The sequence below is a fragment of the Eulemur rufifrons genome, chromosome 21 (genome assembly GCF_041146395.1).
Source record: "Eulemur rufifrons isolate Redbay chromosome 21, OSU_ERuf_1, whole genome shotgun sequence".
NCBI lineage: Eukaryota > Metazoa > Chordata > Mammalia > Primates > Lemuridae > Eulemur > Eulemur rufifrons.
The window spans coordinates 24,589,624-24,610,073 of NC_091003.1; the positions used below are offsets into that span (position 1 = coordinate 24,589,624).

The 20,450-nt window shown below is 45.7% G+C and overlaps 1 protein-coding gene across 1 annotated transcript; it reads right to left on the reverse strand.

Annotated features, from left to right (window-relative positions):
* Nucleotides 1–6,633: 6,633 nt before the first annotated feature.
* Nucleotides 6,634–8,750, reverse strand: PRAME (PRAME nuclear receptor transcriptional regulator). The gene is made up of 2 exons (XM_069497153.1): nt 8,458–8,750; nt 6,634–7,186 (listed from the first exon to the last, which is right to left on the reverse strand). The coding sequence occupies exons 1-2, from the start codon at nt 8,748–8,750 to the stop codon at nt 6,634–6,636; spliced, it is 846 nt and encodes a 281-aa protein (XP_069353254.1).
* Between the last annotated feature and the right edge of the window lie 11,700 nt (nt 8,751–20,450).

The window sequence follows — 20,450 nt, forward strand, 5'->3', positions numbered from 1 at the left end:
ATTATAAAAGAAAGGGTTGATACATTTGATTATATTACAATTAAGAACTTTTTTTTGGCTGGGCGTGGTGGCTCATGCCTGTAATCCTAGCACTCTGGGAGGCCGAGGTGGGCGGATCCTTTGAGCTCAGGAGTTCGAGACCAGCCTGAGCAAGAGTGAGACCCCCGTCTCTACTAAAAATAGAAAGAAATCAGGCCGGGCATGGTGGCTCACGCCTGTAATCCTAGCACTCTGGGAGGCCGAGGTGGGCGGATCCTTTGAGCTCAGGAGTTCGAGACCAGCCTGAGCAAGAGCGAGACCCCATCTCTACTAAAAATAGAAAGAAATTATATGGACAGCTAAAAATATATATAGAAAAAATTAGCCGGGCATGGTGGTGCATGCCTGTAATTCCAGCTACTCGGGAGGCTGAGACAGGAGGATCGCTTGAGCTCAGGAGTTTGAGGTTGCTGTGAGCTAGGCTGACACCATGGCACTCACTCTAGCCTGGGCAACAGAGTGAGACTCTGTCTCAAAAAAAAAAGAAAGAAAGAAAGAAAGAAATCATATGGACAACTAAAAACATATATATATATAAAGTTAGCCAGGCATGGTGGCACATGCCTGTAGTGCCAGCTACTCAGGAGGCTGAGGCAGGAGGCTTGCTTGAGCCCAGGAGTTTGAGGTTGCTGTGAGCTAGGCTGACACCACGGCACTCTAGTCCGGGCAACAGAGCGAGACCCTGTCTCAAAAAAAAAAAAAAAAAAGAAAAGAAAAAAGAAAGAAAAGAAAAAGAACATTTTTTTTTTATCAAAACACACTTTTTAAAAAGTGAAGATACATCGTAGGCTATGACCTGGGAGAAGATATGACCAACACATAAAACTGGCAAAGGTTCAGTATCCAGAATATAAAAAGAACTGCAAATCAACATGAGAAACAACGGAATGGAAAGATGGGTAAAAGACATGAACAAGAATTCCACGGAAAGGAATTACACATGGCCAATAGACATAGGAAGAAACGTGCAACCTCTTTAGTAAACAGGGAAATGTAAAATCAAAACCACGTTTGCTTGGCAAATCAATAGGCTCTGAAGAGATCAATAGAATCTCATATACTGGTGGGAAAACATTTTGGCATTTATTGTGTAAAATTTAATATTTACGTATCTTTAACTCAGCAGTTCTACTTCTCCACATAAATCTGGGAAGAAGCCAGAAGCCTATTAAAAGAATAACCCATACCAGAAAGTTATTATAAATGGAGAGCCCATGTTCATGGATAAGAAAACTTAGTATCATAAGGGTGTCAGTTCTCCCCATACTGACTGTTGGATGCAATGTAATTAAAATTAAAATCCGAGTAGGATTTTGCAATCATGAATACAAAAATAGTTCAATATTAGAAATTTATATTTTGAGCTGTCAAGTGGCTGGCTTAAAAAAGAAAAAAAAAGAGAAAAGAAAAAAAGAAATTTATATTCAATTCACCATATTTTCTCCAAGGAGAGAACCCATAAGTTCATGACCAAGGGGGAAATAAATTTTAAAGAATATAGATGGCAATACAGATGAATCTTGGTTAACGATGGTTTATGAAAGCTGGGAATAGTTTAAATCAGTGCTGTCCAATAGAAATACAGTGTGAGCCACATCTGTAATTTTTAGTTTTCCAGGAGCCACATTAAAAGAGATATAGAGAGGTAAAATTAATTTTTATACTTTAACCCAATATATCCAGACTATTATTTCAATGTAAAATCAGTATAAAATATAAAATGTTTTATTTAAATTAACTATTGAAATTGTTTTTAAAATAATTAAATATTTATTTAAATTAAATAGAATATTAATTAAATATTTAACTTTTTTTCATACCTGTTCTTTGAAATCTGGTATTTTACACCTATATCACATCTCAATTTAGACTGGTGCTTGGGCCGGACGAGCAGTTCCAGCTACCCGGGAGGCTGAGATTGGAGGATCGCTTGAGCCCAGGAATCCTGGTCTGTAGTGTGCTATGCCAATCAGGTGTCCGCACTAAGTTCGGCATTAATATGGTGACCTCCCAGGAGCAGGGGACCACCAGGTTGCTTAAGGAGGGGTGAACCGGCCCAGGTCAGAAACAGAGCAGGTCAAAACTCCCAAGCTGATCAGTAGGGGGACTGTGCCTGTGAATAGCCACTGCACTGCAGCCTGGGCAACATAGTGAGATCCCATCTCTAAAAAAAAAAAAATACAGACTGGTGCTTGGCAAGCCACATCTGATTGGTGGCACCAAATTAGATGGCATGGCTTCAAATGAACAGAACTAGGGAAATTCTTTTTTTTCCCCCTCATTCTCGACCAAACCACTTTAATTTACAACTTTATTATACAATATGAATCTGTAATTTCTTGAAATTCTCACCTGGCTCTCCTCATAAAGAGGCATCTTCGTCATGAGGAAGGATACCCAACTCTTCATCTGTCCACCGGCAAGGATCTGGATACTGGATGTGACCCAGCACAGTGTCTGAGTCGCGCCCAAAGTGCCAGAGAATCCAGAACCACACACGATTGCACTGGATCACCTGGGATCCAGCTCGGATCTGGTCAGCTGGGGAAATGGTCTACACTGGGCTCCATGTGCACACCACCGCCAGCCTGACTGCACCTCCTCCAGCTGTCTGCCCGGCATCTCTGAAATGGTGACTCGTGATTGAAAGATGCCAGCTGGGTCAGGTCCGACGCGCTAGCTGCCAGCGCACAGCGGCCCCTCGGGACTGGGGGAATTCTTCAATGAACTGTGGTGCTTTGGTATCATGGAATATTACGTAGACCTCAAAATTACTTTTTGAAGTTTGAATAAAATGGCAATAAAAACTGCACTGAGGAACACTGAATTTACCGGCTGTGTGCTGTGGCCATCCTTCTCCCCTGTCTGGCAGGGGACTTCTGTCACAGTGCCCCCCACCCCTGGAAGTGGGTGGGGCTTAAAGAGTCACAGAAACCCAAATGATTCACAGGGTCTCTGGAGAAAGAGCTCTTGGCACCCTCTCCTGTGACCCGGGCTCAACACGTCTTCACACTCTTTTCTGCACCAAAGAAACAACTGAAGAACTACCAGAATGTGCCGGCATATTCTGTGAACACCAGCAAAAAACCCATGCAAATAAGTGGTGGCAAAAATGAATTCTCTGCACAAGAGACGCTTCCTCCCTGCCTCCACTAAAATATCTAAGGATATCTTAGTGAGGAACGAGGGGCCAAGATCAATAGTAAATTTTTTCTAACTGGTGAAATAAAAAGAAAAGCAAACCACATTACTATATAGAATGATGAATGGTGTCAAATTATTCATAATTTTCTCTTAAGAATTAGTGCTCAGGCCAGGCGCTGTGGCTTACACCTGTAATCCTAGTACTCTGGGAGGCGGAGGCAGGCAGATCATTTGAGCTCAGGAGTTCAAAACCAGCATGGGCAATAGTGAGACCTCGTCTCTACTAAAAATAAAAAAAAATTAGCCAGTCAACTAAAAATAGAAACAAAAAATTAGCCAGGTGTGGTGGCTTGCACCTATAGTCCCAGCTACTCAGGAGGCTGATGCAGAAGGATTGCTTGAGCCCAGGAGTTTGAGGTTGCTGTGAGCTAGGCTGACGCCACGGCACTCACTCTAGCCTGGGCAACAAAGCGAGACTGTTTCAAAAAAAAAAAATGAATTAGTACTTGGAGTAGTTGTAATTTTGGGATATGACTAAACAACCATGCCTTTCATGTGGAAGAATAAACAAACAAGAATAATGTCAAGTAGGATGAGTAGAAAATGGGGAGATAAAAATGTTAGCAATGATTATGAAGCTACGAGAGCCTAGGAGTGCTCCGTGTTAAATTAACCATGCTATTTGATCTTCCCTTGTTCTCGCACTCATCCAATAATTATTGAGCACCTACTAATTGCCAGGCATTGTGGCTATAGCAGTGATTGAAACAGACAAAAATGCCTGGCCTCCTGGGATTTATTTTCTAGTGACCTGTGGTACTTAGCTCAGAAGAAGTATAAAAAACACATAGCACAGTGTATGACACAACAAACGATCAAGCGTTGCCCTCCGCTACTTTGATAATCGTGTTGGATTCATGTTTGCAATGGTCAAGAATCAGGGGTTACCTGACAGACCCATCCACGTATCCGTTACTCACATAATTCCCTCTGTGTCCCAACTGACTTTGCGGAACGGTGCGAGCAAGACCCCAATGGTGCAGGACGCACAGTGTCCTGCGGTGACGGTGCGAGGGGTGTTCCAGGGTGCGTGGGGTGCAGGTGCTGCCCGCTTCCTGGGCTGTGAGTCTCTGGAGAGCTGGTACTTGCTGCCTTTGTGTGCGGAAGTCACTGTGTTGCAGGCCGGGGCACCAAGGGTGCTTTGGAAACGGGGAATAGCTGGGGCAGGGGCAGACAACCCATCCCGTTCCTCCAATCCGCCTGATGTGTTGGCTTTCTCCCTCCCCACCTTCTTTTTCTACTCACCCTCTGCTCTTTCCTTCTTTTCCTGTTTTTTTCTTTTCCTTTTTACTTTTTAAAAAGAGACAAGGTCTCGCTCTGTTGTCCAGGCTGGTCTTGTACTCCTGGGCTTCAGTGATCCTCCCACCTCAGCCGCCCAAAGTGCTGGGATTACAGGCCACCACGCCAGGCCCCTTTCCTCTCTCGACTGAGGCCTGACATGAGGCCTGCTGGCACACGTGCACCTGCCTCTTGTTCTCAGGGACACTGTGGAGTGGACTGTCCACTTGGCATCAAGATGGGGAAGGACACCAGCACTTACTGAAAATGACCCATGTGGCTGCCCCTGTCCTGAAGATCTTCCGTGGACTGTCCCGCTGAATTCCCCCACCAGGCCTCCCAGCCAGGCGCCACTGACCACGACTTCTTTGCGATGGGACCTTGGAAAAGTCCTTGAGTATGTAACATTTAACACAGTGCAATCATGTATGATAGGGATTATAATTAACTACATGATTCAAAATTATTAAATTCATAGATGAGGAAACTGAGGCACAAATGGTTGGACACAGATTGCAGCATCGGCTCTCCTAACCCCGACCCGGAGGCTGAGGTTTGTTCCTCAGCCTGGACTGTAGGGAACCTTCAAACAAGCGCTTGGGTGGCTGTGCAGCGGCAGGAAGGTCTTGTGATCTCAGGGAGAATTCTGGAAGCAAGCGTTTTCCAACATCTGACTAAACAGCAACACTGACTCAGGCAAGGAGAAAGTGAGCCTGAGTCACGGCTGGCCGTGTAACCCAGGCCCTCTGGCTCCTTTGTGTACGCGGGCCAGGCATCACCGCTGCCCTGACACTGTTGGAAAGACATGTCACCAGAGGAAGCGACGGGATTTCATCTCATGGGCGCGGATACCATGCTCGGGTAGTAAGGGGTGGAACTGCCTCAATTACACGCCTGCACGGCCGCATCAGAGAGGAGCGAGGCGTGTGGATCGGAGGCTGCTAACGAGAGTCGAGGTTTGAAGAAATGTTTGAATTTTCAGCATAGCAAAGAAGGGCGCAGCGCATCAAGCCCCCAGATTTTCTGTCCGGCAATATTCCTCCAACATACAATTTTCTGTTCCTCTGCCTGGAGGGTTTGTCCCCATTCAGGGCTCTGCCCAAATGCCCATGCAGGGCTGGTTGTTGCCACCCAGACCCAGCCTCTCTGCCCACACAGATCTTGCTTGATGCCTTATCTCAGACTGTCCCCTTCCGCCCACCTCACCAGCGGGCCCCGCTCCCTTCACTTGGCCCCGTCCCAGCCTGAAAGCATGCCATTCATTCGCCAGCCTGTGTGTCTGCACAGAGTGTACGCGCCACCATGCAGGGACCCAGCATTATTTTTGCTCTATCCTCAGCCCTTGCTAAAGTACTTGCCAACGGGTAGGCGCTTAGCAAGTACTTGTTAAGTAAACGGATAACGTAAAAACCACCATGCTGCACTCACAGGCCTTTGAGATTACCGTAGGGTCCCTGAGCTGGCCCTCCACATGTGACACTGTGCGTGAAAAGAGGGTAACCCTGGTTCTCTGACCGTGCCCTGTTGTGTGGGCTTGCTACCCAGATGTGCCCGTGCTGTCACTGTGAGCTGTGTCCTAGGCCTTCTGCATGCCCAGTCTGAGGACGGCAGCGCCCGGCCCCAGCACGCGCTCCATTGCAACCAGCTGGTTGACGTCTGTGTGCGCCATGCCTGTGCCGTGTGTGCATCTCATCCGCGCTCCCAGCCGCCCCCTGAGCTTCTCAGGCCTCCAGTGCACAGGTGATGCCTTTAGGTGGGGAAGTCAGCCGAGGGCCTACTTCATTCTGTCCAGAAGCAAAAGAGAAGAAAGAGAAGCTGAGCCAGCGGCAGAAGAGTAAGGTGAGTAAAGAGAGTACGTGCCGGAGACGGCTGGGCCCCTGGGGACTTCCCATCCCTAGTGCCTGACGGTAACGTGTGGACAGAAGGAACATTTGCAACAGGCCAGGCGTTGGGCTGTGGATGGGGCAGAAGGGAAGAAGCACCAGACCAATCCTGCGGAAGTCTCCTTTATGTTCCCTGCAAACAACATGTGCCCGACAGGAAGTCTGCGGCCCTGACCACGCTTCCAGCTGCCCCCTCTGACCACGGTTCCCCGGGCCCTGCCTCGGCCCCTCAGTCGAGCTGCACCAGCCTCATGGGCAAGGGCGAGGGCAGCGGGGGGCTCCACTGCATGTCGGCCCGCTGCACGGCCTGCAGCAGCTTCTGCATCTCAGCCTGCACCTGGCACAGCCTGCCTTTGTTCACAGGCCCCCAGGAGAGGCCGTGCAGGTACACGCAGCACTCGATCGGGATGGGGTAGAGCACCCGCTTCAGCTCCGCCAGCCCTGCTGTGCGCTCCAGCAGGCTCAGCAGGCCGGCCCGGGACACGGGGTTGTCGGAGAGACCCAGGGAGCTGAGGCGGGAGCAGCGGCACAGGGCTGGCAGGATGGCACTGAGGTGGGCGTCCTTCAGCCGGCAGTGGTTCAGGTCCAGGTGTTGCAGTGTCCCTGAGACCTTTGCCAGCAGGGTCTCTAAGGGTCCAGGGACCATGTAGGACAGGTTGTTGCCACTCAGATCCAGCTTCCTCAGGCAGGTGGTGTGAAGGCTCTGGGACAAGTAGGTGATGTCGGTGTCCAGCAGTGTGCAGGAGCGGATCTCCAGGGTGAGCAGCGGGGCCTGCAGGCACCTGAGGAGAGAAGGTGCAGCCGCCTCAGGGGAGGGCCTAGGTGCTCTGCCTGAACACCCGCTTGCCTGCGGAGGGGCCGGTCCTCAGGCCACTTCCTCATCTGGGAAGCCCTTTACCAGCATGTTTAGGGACAGGGTGTTTGGTTCCCAAGGCCTGGCTCTGTCTCAATAGACCTACCAGGTCCACCCTGAACCCCTCTGACTCTAAGTTTCTCTTCGGTGAAGTGGAGACCCACGTTATACGTACCCAACACGACTGCCGAGGAGCTGTTTGGACAGAAAGAGCTTATTTGACAGTAAGGGATTCACGGGGGAGCCCGTTATTCCTCAGTTTTGGGTTTGGGGAAGCCACCACTCAGGCTTCTGTTTAACCAGGGCTGGGCTGGGTGCACCGAATGCCCCACCTGGAAATTTCTAGGGGACACGCGCCGAGTAAGACGCTTCCCTCCCACAGTTGTCCTGCCGGGCTCTACACCCACCTGTCCGGGCGGCAGGGGCTCCAGGAGGACAGGCCTGAACTGTGTTGTGTCTGGCTTTTTCCTGCCCAGCACGCAGCAGTGCCCAAAAAGATTTGTTGAGTAAATAAACATATGGATAAATAAAAAAACAAAGGCCATTGTTTTGGACTAAGCTCCCGCACTGGGCCCCAACAGACCAGACCAAAGCAGAATGGAGTCACTTGTGCTAGGTGCCAACTGAACTTTCAAACTATTTTCCAAAAAACGGGAGAGTCACAGCAGCCAACCAGAGGGGGCCCAGCATGATAAGGAAGCCCCCTGTTCCTATAAGGAAAGTAACTTTGAAACAACCTGCTTTTTGTTCCTTACTTCTGCTTTTTTCAGCCCTTTTCTGACTATAAAGCCAATTTCCTCTGCTCAGATCATCGGAGCTCTTCTTCTAGTTTATAGAATAGGAGGCTGCCCCAGTTTGTGAATCACTAATGAAAGCCAATTAGATCTTCAAAGAAAATTTGTTGTAATTTGTTTTTTAGCAATGCGCCCTCTTCCCCACCAAATCTCTGTGTTCCAAAGCACATTCCAGCCAGCAGCTGCATCTGAACCCCAGGTGCTTGCTGTTTGAGTTTGACTTAAGCATCTATAAAAAAAAAAAAAAAGAAGAAGAAGAAGAAAGAAAATGAACCCCAGGTGCCCAGGCTGCACCCGCAATTCCATGAACACCTAAGAATGGGCCCCCCTTCCTGTCTCGCTCCCTGCCCTGACCTGACTTGGGGCTTTCTGGGGATGCCGTGGAGGGCCCTGCCCAGCCGTTCACCTGAGCACTTGATGTAGGTTGCCTGAGAGGTAGGAGTAGGACAGGTGGAGCTTCTGGAGGTGGCCGAGCTTGCTGAGCTGGGACAGGAAGCAGCTGGAGGACTGCTCGCCCTCGGGGGGGAAGGCCCAGTGGTAGTAGGCCAGCTTGAGGCTGCGCAGGTTGCAGATGCTCCCCAGCTGCGTGGCAAACAGGCTCTGCTCCGACAGCGCCCGGAACCAGTCAAACACCTCCAGCTCCTGGATGCAGTCCAGCTCCAGCGTCTGCAGGATCCCTACCAGGCTGTTGAAGGGCATCTCCTCGATGTGCAGCTTCCTGCAGCAGAGGCGCAGGGACCCGCAGCTCCGCTCCACTTTGGTCAGGAGGCTGGAGAGGAACGTGTCCAACTTGAAGGGGCCTCTCAGGAAAAGATCTATGTGCAATTCCACTGGTTCCCATGGCTGCTTCCGTCTTTTTCTTGCGTCCTCTGCTGGCCTGGGCCTGGCCACAGCCTGGGGCATCTCTGCCTTGACTGTTGACGGTAACCAGAATGGGAACCTGGCCAAGGCCTCAGAGGCCCCTTTACTTTGGACCTGCTCAAAGTCCAGGGTCAAATCCAGCACCCTCAGTTCCGACCTCCTGTAGGGAGAGGGCTGTGGTGAAATGCTGCCACCTGGGGGCCCAGGGAAGATGAGCAGCAGCGGCCGGGGCGGCTCCTCAAACCCCAGCACCAGCCCGCCCAGCCCGCCCTCTCCAAGGGGCTTTTCCTTCTGCGCTTGGGCCCCCTCCCAATCCTGCTTCCTCACACAGCCTGCACCGTAATCCCTAGCAGGGGAAAAGCCGGCTCCTTCATGCCCTTAACCTGGAAACCCACGGAGTCCGCATCTGTCCCCCTCGATCCCAGCTCACTCTCCGACTCTGTGCTGAGGCGTTGGTCCCAGCATCCCCCTTACCTGGGACCTGGGGACCTGAGGGCAGGGGAGGTCCCCAGCCCATCCAGCACAGCTTGCAAGCTGTCTTGGTTGGGCCACTGCACTATCAGAGAGCCCAGACGGAGAAAGGGGAAGGGCCAGGCCTCCACCAGGGCCTTCAGAGCCTCCTTGTGCCCCCTGGCAAACGCGGCAGTGAGCAGCGGCGGGAAGAGGTCAGCTGCGAACTCTTCCAAGGCAAATATAACTGAAGCCTCGTTGCTCAGCAGGCTGTGGGCCGCAAGTTCCAGGAGCGTGGGTGGGGCTGGACTGCTCATCTCCGGGAACCTGTGCAGAATAAGGCAGAAATCCTCAGAAGGCCGCCTGCTCGGCACCCGACCAGGGCCAGCAGGCAGCGGACGAAAGCCCTTCTCATCCATCATGGAGCCAAACACTGGCTCAACCCTCCACTCATGACCCAAACCCCACATTCGGGTCTTGCAAGCCTGAGACTCTGGGGACCCCTCAGGCGCTAGGGACATGGGGTCCAGAACCTCAGGGGTCTAGATCTATTCCTTGAGCTTTAGAGGCTTTGAATTGGCCCTAACTTTTCTCTTCTGCCTTCATCATTAAGATCACCATGAGCACCTACTAAGGACATTGTCCCCAAAGTCCACATCAATTCACCAAAATGTACCTAGATTCTGACCACTTCTTGTCACTTGCACTTTTACCAGGCCACCAGTATCTCTTGTCCTCGATATTGCAGTGCCCTTTGAACTTGTCTCCCAGTTTCTGCCCTTGCGCTCCCTGTTGTCCAAGTCAGATCACGTCACTCCTCTGCTCAAAACTCTAGTGACTTCATTTTCTTTCTTTTGTTTTCTTTTTAAGAACCAGTGAAATGGAAAGTAGCTTCATGTTCACTCTGAATACCATCCACCCTGCAGTTGTCCTTACAGAGTCTAGCCCCGGGGGTGGGGAACCTGCGGCCTTACGGCCACGTGTGGTCTTCTAGGTCCTTAAGTGTGGCCTTTTGACTGAATCCAAATTTTACAGAGCAAATCCTTTTATTTTTATTAGTACATTTTTGTTGGTCTTTTATATTTTTATTTTATTTTTAAGATGAATATATTTAAAATACCAAAGAATAAAATAAATTTCAATGAAATAATCCTCGTAGATTGACCGGCACAATTGGAACATTAGTAAAGCCATAAGGGTTAAATTGACGGCTGCTACGCTCACGATTTAGTTCTAACTTCTCCCGCCTGATTGGTGCCACTACCGCACAAGGCTAATTGGTGAGAGTTTACAGGGGTCGAGTGCGCCAGTCTGTTATTAGCTTTTGACAACGGTGCACTGTGTTTCTATTTGAAGTGGAATTTGTGGATAGTTAGTTGCACAGCTTGACAGTATTTTTTAATTCTATCTGCTTAACAGCCCATGATGTCAAAGAAGATCAAGAGAAACTGAAGAGAACAGATTTTTTAATGAGGATTGGGAATAGCAATATTATCTTGTTTCTGCTAGAAGATAAGATGATTTGCTTGCTCTGTGATACTGCAATATTAACACTCAAGAAATTCAATGCTCATCAGCATTATAACACTCATAAGGACCACAAATATTTTAAATTAGAGGGAGAGGCGTGAAAGGTTGTATTGCAGAAATTAAAAGATGAAAAGCAAAAGCAAAGACAACGTTTCAAGCAGCAATAAGACCTGGAAATAATGCCACTGAAGCAACCTATAAAGTAGCTTATATACTCATGGTTTCACAAAAATTGCTTTAAAAAATTGAAAAATAAGCACAAGCCAAAATGTGCCTTTGCAAGACAGAGGATGTACCTTCACAATAAAACTAAAACAAGAAGCGTCAAAGTGAAATGTCAGAGACATCAACTGTCAAACTTAGTACTTAAAGAATCTAGATATTTCACACTTAATAACCTAATAAGAATAACAACTACCACAATGAACAGGTCATAAAACAACAAAAGTACTATTAGAGAAATCACTAAAAATAAAATCTCCTGCCAAGCCAATACAACTTCTCCACAAAATGTAGACAAAAATGAAACAGTTTTATCATTGAATAAATATTAAACCAGACTGATGCACATGCCCACAGTAATCGGCTAGAGAGACTGCAAAGGCAGAAACCTCACCCTTTTGGCCAGGCAGATGACAATCCATGACATACATGTTAACTGTCTTTGTCCAAAGGAAAAAAATAAAACTTCTAAATCTTTGAGAAGAAGGAAGTTACAACTTGGAGCCAAGTGCTTGGACTAAACTCCCAGAGAGACAGCGAGACAGGACCCATCCTCCTCCACGTTCACATTTCACAGAGGTGGCTCCAAGAAAGACATTCCTGGAATGCAAAGTGGCAAGAAGCTTATTTAGCTTTTACTAATAAAAATGTTTACATACATCTGAAAGAGACAGAGAAAGGATTTAGGATTACAAGTTTTCTGAAGGACACATGGAAAGGAAAGAGAGGAGGAGGGCAAGTGCTCTTTCCCCTTTGGCACCAAGGAAAATTAAAAACTCAGATTATTTTAGATTTGTATTTATCCTCACCATATTGAAATGCTTGAGATTAGAGCAAAGTTTTAATCAAAGGCAAATTCACAATCAAAGCCTGTTATTACTAAAGAAGATTGAACAAATAAACACTGTAATTCACCTAATAAGAACAAAATCAAACATAAACGATGCAGAAGAAAGGGCATAATTCTGATTGAAGACAAAATAAATGAATTGGGAGCAAAGAAACAGTAGGTCGAGAAACAAATCCAAACTTGATTTGTAGGGAAAAGCAGATCAGTCTTTGGCAGCAGTAAAGAAAAGAAGAAACATACAACTAATCAAAATGAAGAAAATGGTTACAACTACCGACTCAGACTATGATATTACATGACAACAGAACTAAGAGAAAAAGAGAGAGGGAGAGGGGGAAAGAGAAATAGAGACAGACAGACAGAGACAGAAAGATACAGGAGCTACACTCGGAATATTTTTGCTGATGTTTGAATTAGGATCAAGCATGTCCATTATCAGCATTGGGAAAGCTGGAGCCAGTTCAACGAGACATATAACAATGGGGATCTCCATAGCAATAAAAAGAGGCAAAAAATGTATGTTTCATGGTGCTGTGACTCAGAACATTACCCCAAATATGGCACCTTGGAAGTCACTCTATAGGAGGTGGACTTTGGCCACCTGCCTGAGCCTTGAGCCAAAGCTTGTCTGCTTACGATACTGAACAAAATACCTTGAAAATAATTAACAGTCAGCTTCAAAAGAAGGTACTTCTGCTTTCTTTAACAGGACTTGGCAAGCACTGGAGCAGGGGCCCACCGGCCCCAGTCAGAGCCTGCACAAACTGGCTGCTGTCAAGGTGAAGTCCAAAGTTGATTGCCTGTAGAATTTGCCCTCATTTTAATGCTAAAAATCATGCCCAAGGGTGGAAATTTAACAAGTTAATGAGACATGTGATGTATGAAGAAGCATGATTGCCTGATGGGCAGCTGCCAACAAAACCTCACCTCCATGTGCTATGATTTCAGTGCTGGTGCTAAACTTTCTCTCTTTCTGCCCTTTAAAAGTTCCCCAGCCCTTTGTTTGGAGAGCCAGTGTGGTTGCTCCTCAACCAGCACTGTCTCCCTTTTGTTCGAGCAAAAGCCACCCCCCATAAAGCCTTGCCTGTTTAAATTTGTTTTTTGGTCTCGTGCCAACTTCTATTGACTCAGGAACCAAGGTCAGCAACAAATCTCTGACTTTCCCCCACCTTTCTGTGTGAGAGCTAGCCATACAGGACCTATCTCACGTGACAGGTGTCTGTCATATACCTGGAAGAAAAGAATGTTACACAGAGAGGCCAAGAAGAACCTGAAAAAACAGGCTTTGTTAAGTAACCCCCAGCTTATTACCATTATTAGATCATAATCTTTTTGTCCAATCACACTTGTACACAACTTCTCATCCTTCATCAAACCTAAGAATAAAAATACACAGATAGCTGGGTGCAGCAGCATGTGCCTATAGTACCAGCTACGTGGGAGGCTGAGGTGGGAGGATCACTTGAGCCCAGGACTTCAAGGCCAGCCTGGACAACATAGTGAGACCCCAGTCTCTAAAAAAATTAAATAAAATTAAAAATACTGTTTTCCCTGGGTCTTTGGTCTTCATTCCTCATGGTCCAAGTAAAATTTTGATAAATAAATCTGTTATGCTTCTTTCTTGTTAATCCATCTTTTGTTCTCCATTTTTGTTCAAGGCTCAACTGTACATGTTTTCTGAGTAAGTGTAATCTGGAGGCTGTAACTCCAAGCCAGATGAAAGTCAATTTAAACTCTTTCTCTCAACAGAAAATGGTTCCTTTATGACTGGACTTTCTTTACCTGTTTCTGAGAGTCAGTTTAAGCTCTCACGAATCCCCTCTTAAATGTAATTTATTAGGCTTAAGAAGACTTACAGAGAACTTGATTTGACTTTTGGTTCCACAGTAATATTCATTAAACATAATAGAAAGCATGAGATATAGAAGAGGGTCATCTGTTGAGCAGGGTGTGGAACTCAGTCATTTATTTCTTAAGTTCTTATCATATATACCAGCATCTGATTGGGTGTGCTATAGAGTTCTGTTGCCTCATCACTCAGTAATTAAAACAAAATAGCAAAATTTTAAGTTTTTCCAGCCAACGAAAAATACACTTGAATGAAAACAGTCCCATATAGCTGCAGTCCCCAGCCGAGGTCCATGGCCTGTTAGGAACCGGGCCACACAGCAGGAGGTGAGCCGTGGGCAAGCAAGTGAAGCATCTGTATTTACAGCCACTCCCCATCGCTTGCATCACTACATAAGCTCCGCCTCTTGTCAGATCAGCAGCGGCATTAGATTGTCACAGGAGTGCAAACCCTACTGAAAACTGTGTGCGAGTGTGAAGGACCTAGGTTGGCTGCAAATACAGATTATCATTGGCAGAGAGGTTCGACTGCACAATAAATGCAATTCACTTGAGTCATCCTGAAACCATCCCTCCCCTGCCCAGTCCATGGAAAAACTGTCTTCCATGAAACCAGTCCCTGGTGCCAAAAAGGTTGGGGACTGCTGCCACACAATGTCAAAAGAAACAAACAATGTCTATACAGTAATGGATTTACCTTTATGACAAAGCAGTTTAGAACATACGAGGTGGTAGGCACCCTACCCAGGAACATCAAAACAGACGTAGGAAGTCCAGCAAGGCTTTACAAAGGAAGCGGTGCAAAAGTCGAGACCTACAGATGTGTGGAAAGAAGCCTTAACCAGCACTGTCCCCCTTTTGTTTGAGCAAAAGCTCCAATAAAGCCTTGCCTGTTTAAATTTATTTTTTGGTCTCCTGCCAAAAATTGCCATGGAAGACAATTTTTCCACGGACTGGGCATGGGAGGGATGGTTTCAGGATGATTCAAGTGCATTGCATTTATTGTGCAGTCAAACCTCTCTGCTAATGATCATTTGTATTTGCAACCAACCTAGATCCCTCAAATTCGCACCCAGTTTACAGTAGGGTTCACGCTCCCATGAGAGGAGGGGGAACTAACTATTAAATAGTTTGTGAAGCAGACAGAAAACCAGGCATGACAGCCCAGAAGACAGAGTTGGGTCTGCTCGAAGAACTAAAAGAAGTTACATTTTGTGAGAGTTTAGATTTTGAAAATGGATTTCATCTTTTTGCTTTAAGTCCCATTTCAACATAGGGTCAGAAACTGTCCAGATATGCCCTGTTGGTCATTTTTTTTTTTTTTTTTTTTTCTGTAGGACCTCTCAGGCTATCTTGGTCTCAGTATGCCGGGACACGTTTGTCTTTTTATCACTTACTCTTTTTTATATTTTCCCTGTCTCAATATTATTGCAATCCTGTCTCCATCGTTATTTGTTCATAATGCACAACCTAATTATATTTTACTTGCTTTATTTTAAATATTCTGTATTTTTAATAGAAAGCAAATAAAGTATATTTTAGTCATATTTTTAAAAGGCAAAACAAACATCAGACAGGCCCCAAATGTTTTATATTCTGCAGCAGGGTTCTGTTTAAATCGATGAGGCTTTTGGAATAAACAGCTTGGTACTGGAATTTTGGCTTTACCATTTGCTGGCTGAGTAACAGTGGACATTTTACGTAAGCTTCGGTTTTCCTCATCCATAAAGTGAGTATATTTACAGAATCTATGCCAGGGGGTGTTTAGGAGAAAGTCTGGTCTACTGTTATTAAGTTCTCAGGACGTGAACTCTTAGTTCTCAGCAACCCAGCCGCTCTGGTCTTGGGGATTTCCTTTCTGCGAAAAATTCAATAAAACAAACCTACCTTAGGATGTTTACCCCAAGAATGTTTTAAGAAGACAATGAGTTATCACTAAGGCTAACAACATTCAAAAAGAGAAACCTGACAGTGCGGGAAGGAATCGCCGTCGCGGTGATCCGTCTAAACAGACCTGAGATTCCAGAAAAGGAGAAGACAAAGACCCGAAACAATTCAACGAATATTACATCAGCACAAGGAGTACTCGGGGCCTCCGCGAAGAGCCTCCCTTAAGGGCCGGTTGCATCCACTTCCAGGCACAGCTGGGAACGGAGGGTCACGGAAACGCCCTCCGGGAACTCGGCGGCTTGAGTCCAAAATGGCGGGCCGCCGGTGCACGCGGTGGCCCCCGGCACATCCGGTGGAGCCGGAAGTCCGTTCCTGGCGAGTCTCTGCTGGCTGCTAGCCAGGTGCTGTTCCTTAGTTCCTAGCGACTGAACGTGGCGGAGGCCCTTAAGGCTCCTAAGAGCCCTGTACTGAATGCCCATGAATGATCTCTGCAGGCCCGGCCGAGTTGACCCTGAAAGGCCCAGAAGGGTGGGGAGCCAAGGAGTGACGTGATGGAATTTAGGCAAGGTGAGATGTGCCCCTTCCTCCTTCTAGGACTGGAGGCAGAGAATCTCTATAAAGTTCTTTACTAACTGGAGGCTTAAAGGAAAAGGTTAAGGAAAGCCCTAAAGGGTCTATGGGGGCAGGTATCTCCATCATCGCCTTGGTCTCAGCCTTTTCTCATGAGATTTTCTTACCATTTAGGAGAGTTATAGCAACATAAGGTATGGTCTAAAGTCACACGGGGAGGAGGGGATGGGTAAATTCACACCGCGCTGTTGGGGGATGGGCAAACTTGTAGCTTTGACTCCGACGGTGCAAAGGCAATTTATGTGACCAATGCGTTTGTACCCCTGTAATGTTCTGAAAGGAAAAAAAAAAAAAAGGAGAAAAGAAATAAAGTCACAGAAATCTGTGCTTAAGTCCTGGCCATGTCTTTTGCTACCTGTGTGATATTGGTAAAGTTCTCTAAACCTCTTATTTTATCTCTAAAATGCTGAAAATAATTGTACTTGTTTCAGAGTTACTGTGACAAAATGTATACATCACACAGTACAGAGCCTTGTGCACCGTTAAGTGCTCAGTTTACACACATGCTTTTAACAGTATGTTAATTAATGCAAACTCTTTTCTAGTTTGCTTCATCTTGTCCTGGTGGCCTATGGCACTCTCGTGGCAAACCAGCTAGGCTAAAACAGAAAGATTCATCACAGGTTGAAAACTTTTTATTTTAGGGTTAAGAAAGTATAAATAAGTCATCTCATATTGCCTTGAAAAGGACAAAATAACATTGTAAGGTGGATTGTGACCATAGTTTAGGGCACTTAGATGCATGAAAGGATTCCTGGAGGAATAGATATCAAAATGAAACACTGAAGGCTAAGCAGGGATTGGCCCCAAGAAGAATGAACATTCCAGGCAAGTGGAACATATGAGAAGGCCCTCAGATGAGCTGGATCATGGCAGGTTTGGGTAACTGTTTGAACTGACATATTGAAATGGAGAGAAGTATGGATAAAGAGGATATCAGGACCAGATCGTGTATGGCCCTGAAAGTCCTATGAAGTAGTCATGATTCAAATTATCCTTCCTGATCATGTGTTTATAATGTATGAGTTAGATTAAGAAATATATCTTAGGATATGAACGATATCCTAAGATTACACTTACCTCACATGGTAACAGAGGCCAACTTTCCATAGAACACCAAGTAAAGTGATGTCTCAGTTCCATACATGGTGTGGCATGAGGGAAGACCCTACTTTAAGTGATTGGTTGTGGCTCTGTGTGGAGTTCCCTTAGAGAGGATCCTGGAAGTATTTGGATAAAAATCCAGCCTGTAGTTGTTATTGCTAATTCAGCCTCTTTCAGCAATGGTCTTGAGGACATACATTCCATATGCTTTGACTGAAGGAGAAGGAAAGGGATATAATGGGATACACCTGGGTGAAACTTTCCATCATCTTACTTCAGGTATCAGCAACAACATCTAAACAACTGAGATTTTCCAAGCATGAGAGAAAAACATAGTGGTTATGAGTGGGGGTTCTATTAATACATGGAGTTAAACTACTTCAGCTTGAAATCTCACTCTTAAACTAAATTTTTTGACTTTGAGCAAGTTGCCTAATTTTTTTAAGAGATGAGATCTCACTCTGTCACCCAGGCTGGAGTTCAGTGGTGTGATGATAGCTTACTATAGCCTCGAACTCCTGGGCTCAAGCTTTCCTCCTACCTCAGCCTCCTAAGTAGCTGGGACTATAGGCGAGCACAACTATGCCCAGTTAATTTTTTATTTTTTGTAGAGATAGGGGTCTTGCTATGTTGCCCAGGCTCATCTCCAACTCCTGGCCTCCAGTAATCTTCCCACCTTGGCCTCCCAAAGTGCTGGGGTTACAGGCATGGAGTCACTGCTCCTGGCCCCTATTTTTTTTTTTTTGACCCTTAATTTCCTCATTTATAAAGTAGGAACAGTAGTACCTTGATCATGAAGTTTTTAGGAGGATTAAGTAAAATATTTCACAGATAGCTCTATCCCAGTGCCTGGCACATAGTAAGATCTCAATAAATCCTATTCATTGTGATTATTAGTATTTTGCATTTTTTTAATCTTTCATATTTTTGAAAGCATATTATCATTTGAATTTTACTGCTTTGCTAAAGTTAGTATTGTAGAATCAGAAAGCTGTACTTGGTAAAGTGGCCTGATATTAATTTAAATTCTCTAATTTATTCATTTATTTATTGAAGACATTCTTTTTTAAAGCTTCTTTTAATGGAAGCACAAAAGTAGAAAAAATAGTATAACAGATCCTATTAGCTCATCATGCAGCTTCAATAATCATTATCTCCTTGCCAATCCTTTGTATCTACACCTACACACTCCCTCCTCCTTCTGTATTTCTTGGAAGCAAATACCCAACATCCTATCACTCCATCTGCAAATATTTTAGCATTTATCTCCAAAGTATAAAATATAACCATAACACCATTTTATCATATCATATGTAAAAACTTTGAGTAATTCTACAATACCATCAAATATCTGTGCTCAAACTCCCAGTCATGACATAAATTATCTATTTAAATCAGGATCAAAATAAGGACCTCATTGTGATTGGATATATGTTTTAAATATTTTTTAATTTATAGATTTAATCTTTTTTTTTTTTTTTTTTTTGAGACAGAGTCTCACTCTCTTGCCTGAGCTAGAGTGCCATGGCTTCAGCCTAGCTCACAGCAATCTCAAACTCCTGGGCTCAAGTGATCTTTCTGCCTAAGCCTCCCGGGTAAGTGGGACTACAGGCACGCGCCACTGTGCCCAAATAATTTTTTCTATTTTTAGTTGTTTGGCTAATTTTTTTCTATTTTTAGTAGAGACAGGGTCTCGCTCTTGCTCAGGCTGGTCTCAAACTCCTGAGCTCAAGCAATCCTCCCGCCTCAGCCTCCCAGAGTGCTAGGATTACAGGTGTGAGCCACCGTGCCCGGCCTATAGATTTAATCTTTTAAAAATTTAACATATAGATTCAGTCTTAGCCTGCCTGCAGACACTATCTCTTCTTCTCCACCTCCACTTTCCTTCATACTATTTGTCATTACCTGTTATGTCACATATTTGTGTACCTGGCATATTGTCTTTCTACCTGCCCATCAGAACAAAAGCTTTATAAGAGCAGGGGAAACTGGAGAGGACAAAATTTGGAATGGTCTCTTCTAAAATAGTGATTTTTCTCCTGGAACTTTTTCTTTTTGAATTGGCAAAATTGCTGCACACCCTGTCCCAGCAGGAGAGGCCCTCTAGTGGAGGACCTGATGATTCCAGGCCAGCTGAACAGCTGAGCGACTGTGCCCAGGGCCTGAGAAACACCCGTCAGCTGGCCAAGCAGCTCTATACCTGCACCCCCGTCCAGAGTAACAGCCCAGCAGACACAACCCCAGGCTGACTGAATGGCTGCTTGCCCGTGCCCAGGGTGAAAAAACAGACTGACAGGCCCACCCCATATGGACATGCTCCTGGGACACCTGAGTGGCTGCGTACCCATGCCCCCAACCAGAGTTACAGCCCTGTGGCCCCAACCTCAGTGAGCTAGACTCCAAGTTGGCTGACACAACATGTGCATGCATACACCCTAAGCTGAAGAAACAGCCCAGTGGGCCCACCCCAAGCAAAGCCATGCTACCACCATCACAAATTCTTGCAGCCTAGGTCATTGAGACATTTGCCTCATAAGTAGCATGAAGGAATACAGCTGAAGAAACTGCATGGAGACTAAACTACCACATCCACCTAGAACCAAAGCTAATGCTCTCCACCCAACTGACACCCCAAGACCCACCTATAGGAATAAGTTTTTCCTTAAGAAACCTACTCTGTATAAATGGAAGAGGAGACGGTTTCACCAGATGTGTAGAAATCAACATAAAGACACAGTAAGCATGAAAAAGCAAAGCAACATGATACCTCCAAAAGAATATAATAATTCTCCAGTAGCAGACCGCAATCATAGGAAAATACATGAAATGCCAGAAAAAGAATTCAAACTATAATCTTAAGGAAACTCAGTGAGATACAAGAAAATACAGATGGAAAATACAAGAAAATACAACTCAATAAAATCAGGAAAAAAATCCATGATTTGAATGTGAAATTCAAGAAAGAGATAGATACCATAGAAAGACCAAACAGAAATCTTAGAGTTGAAGAATCC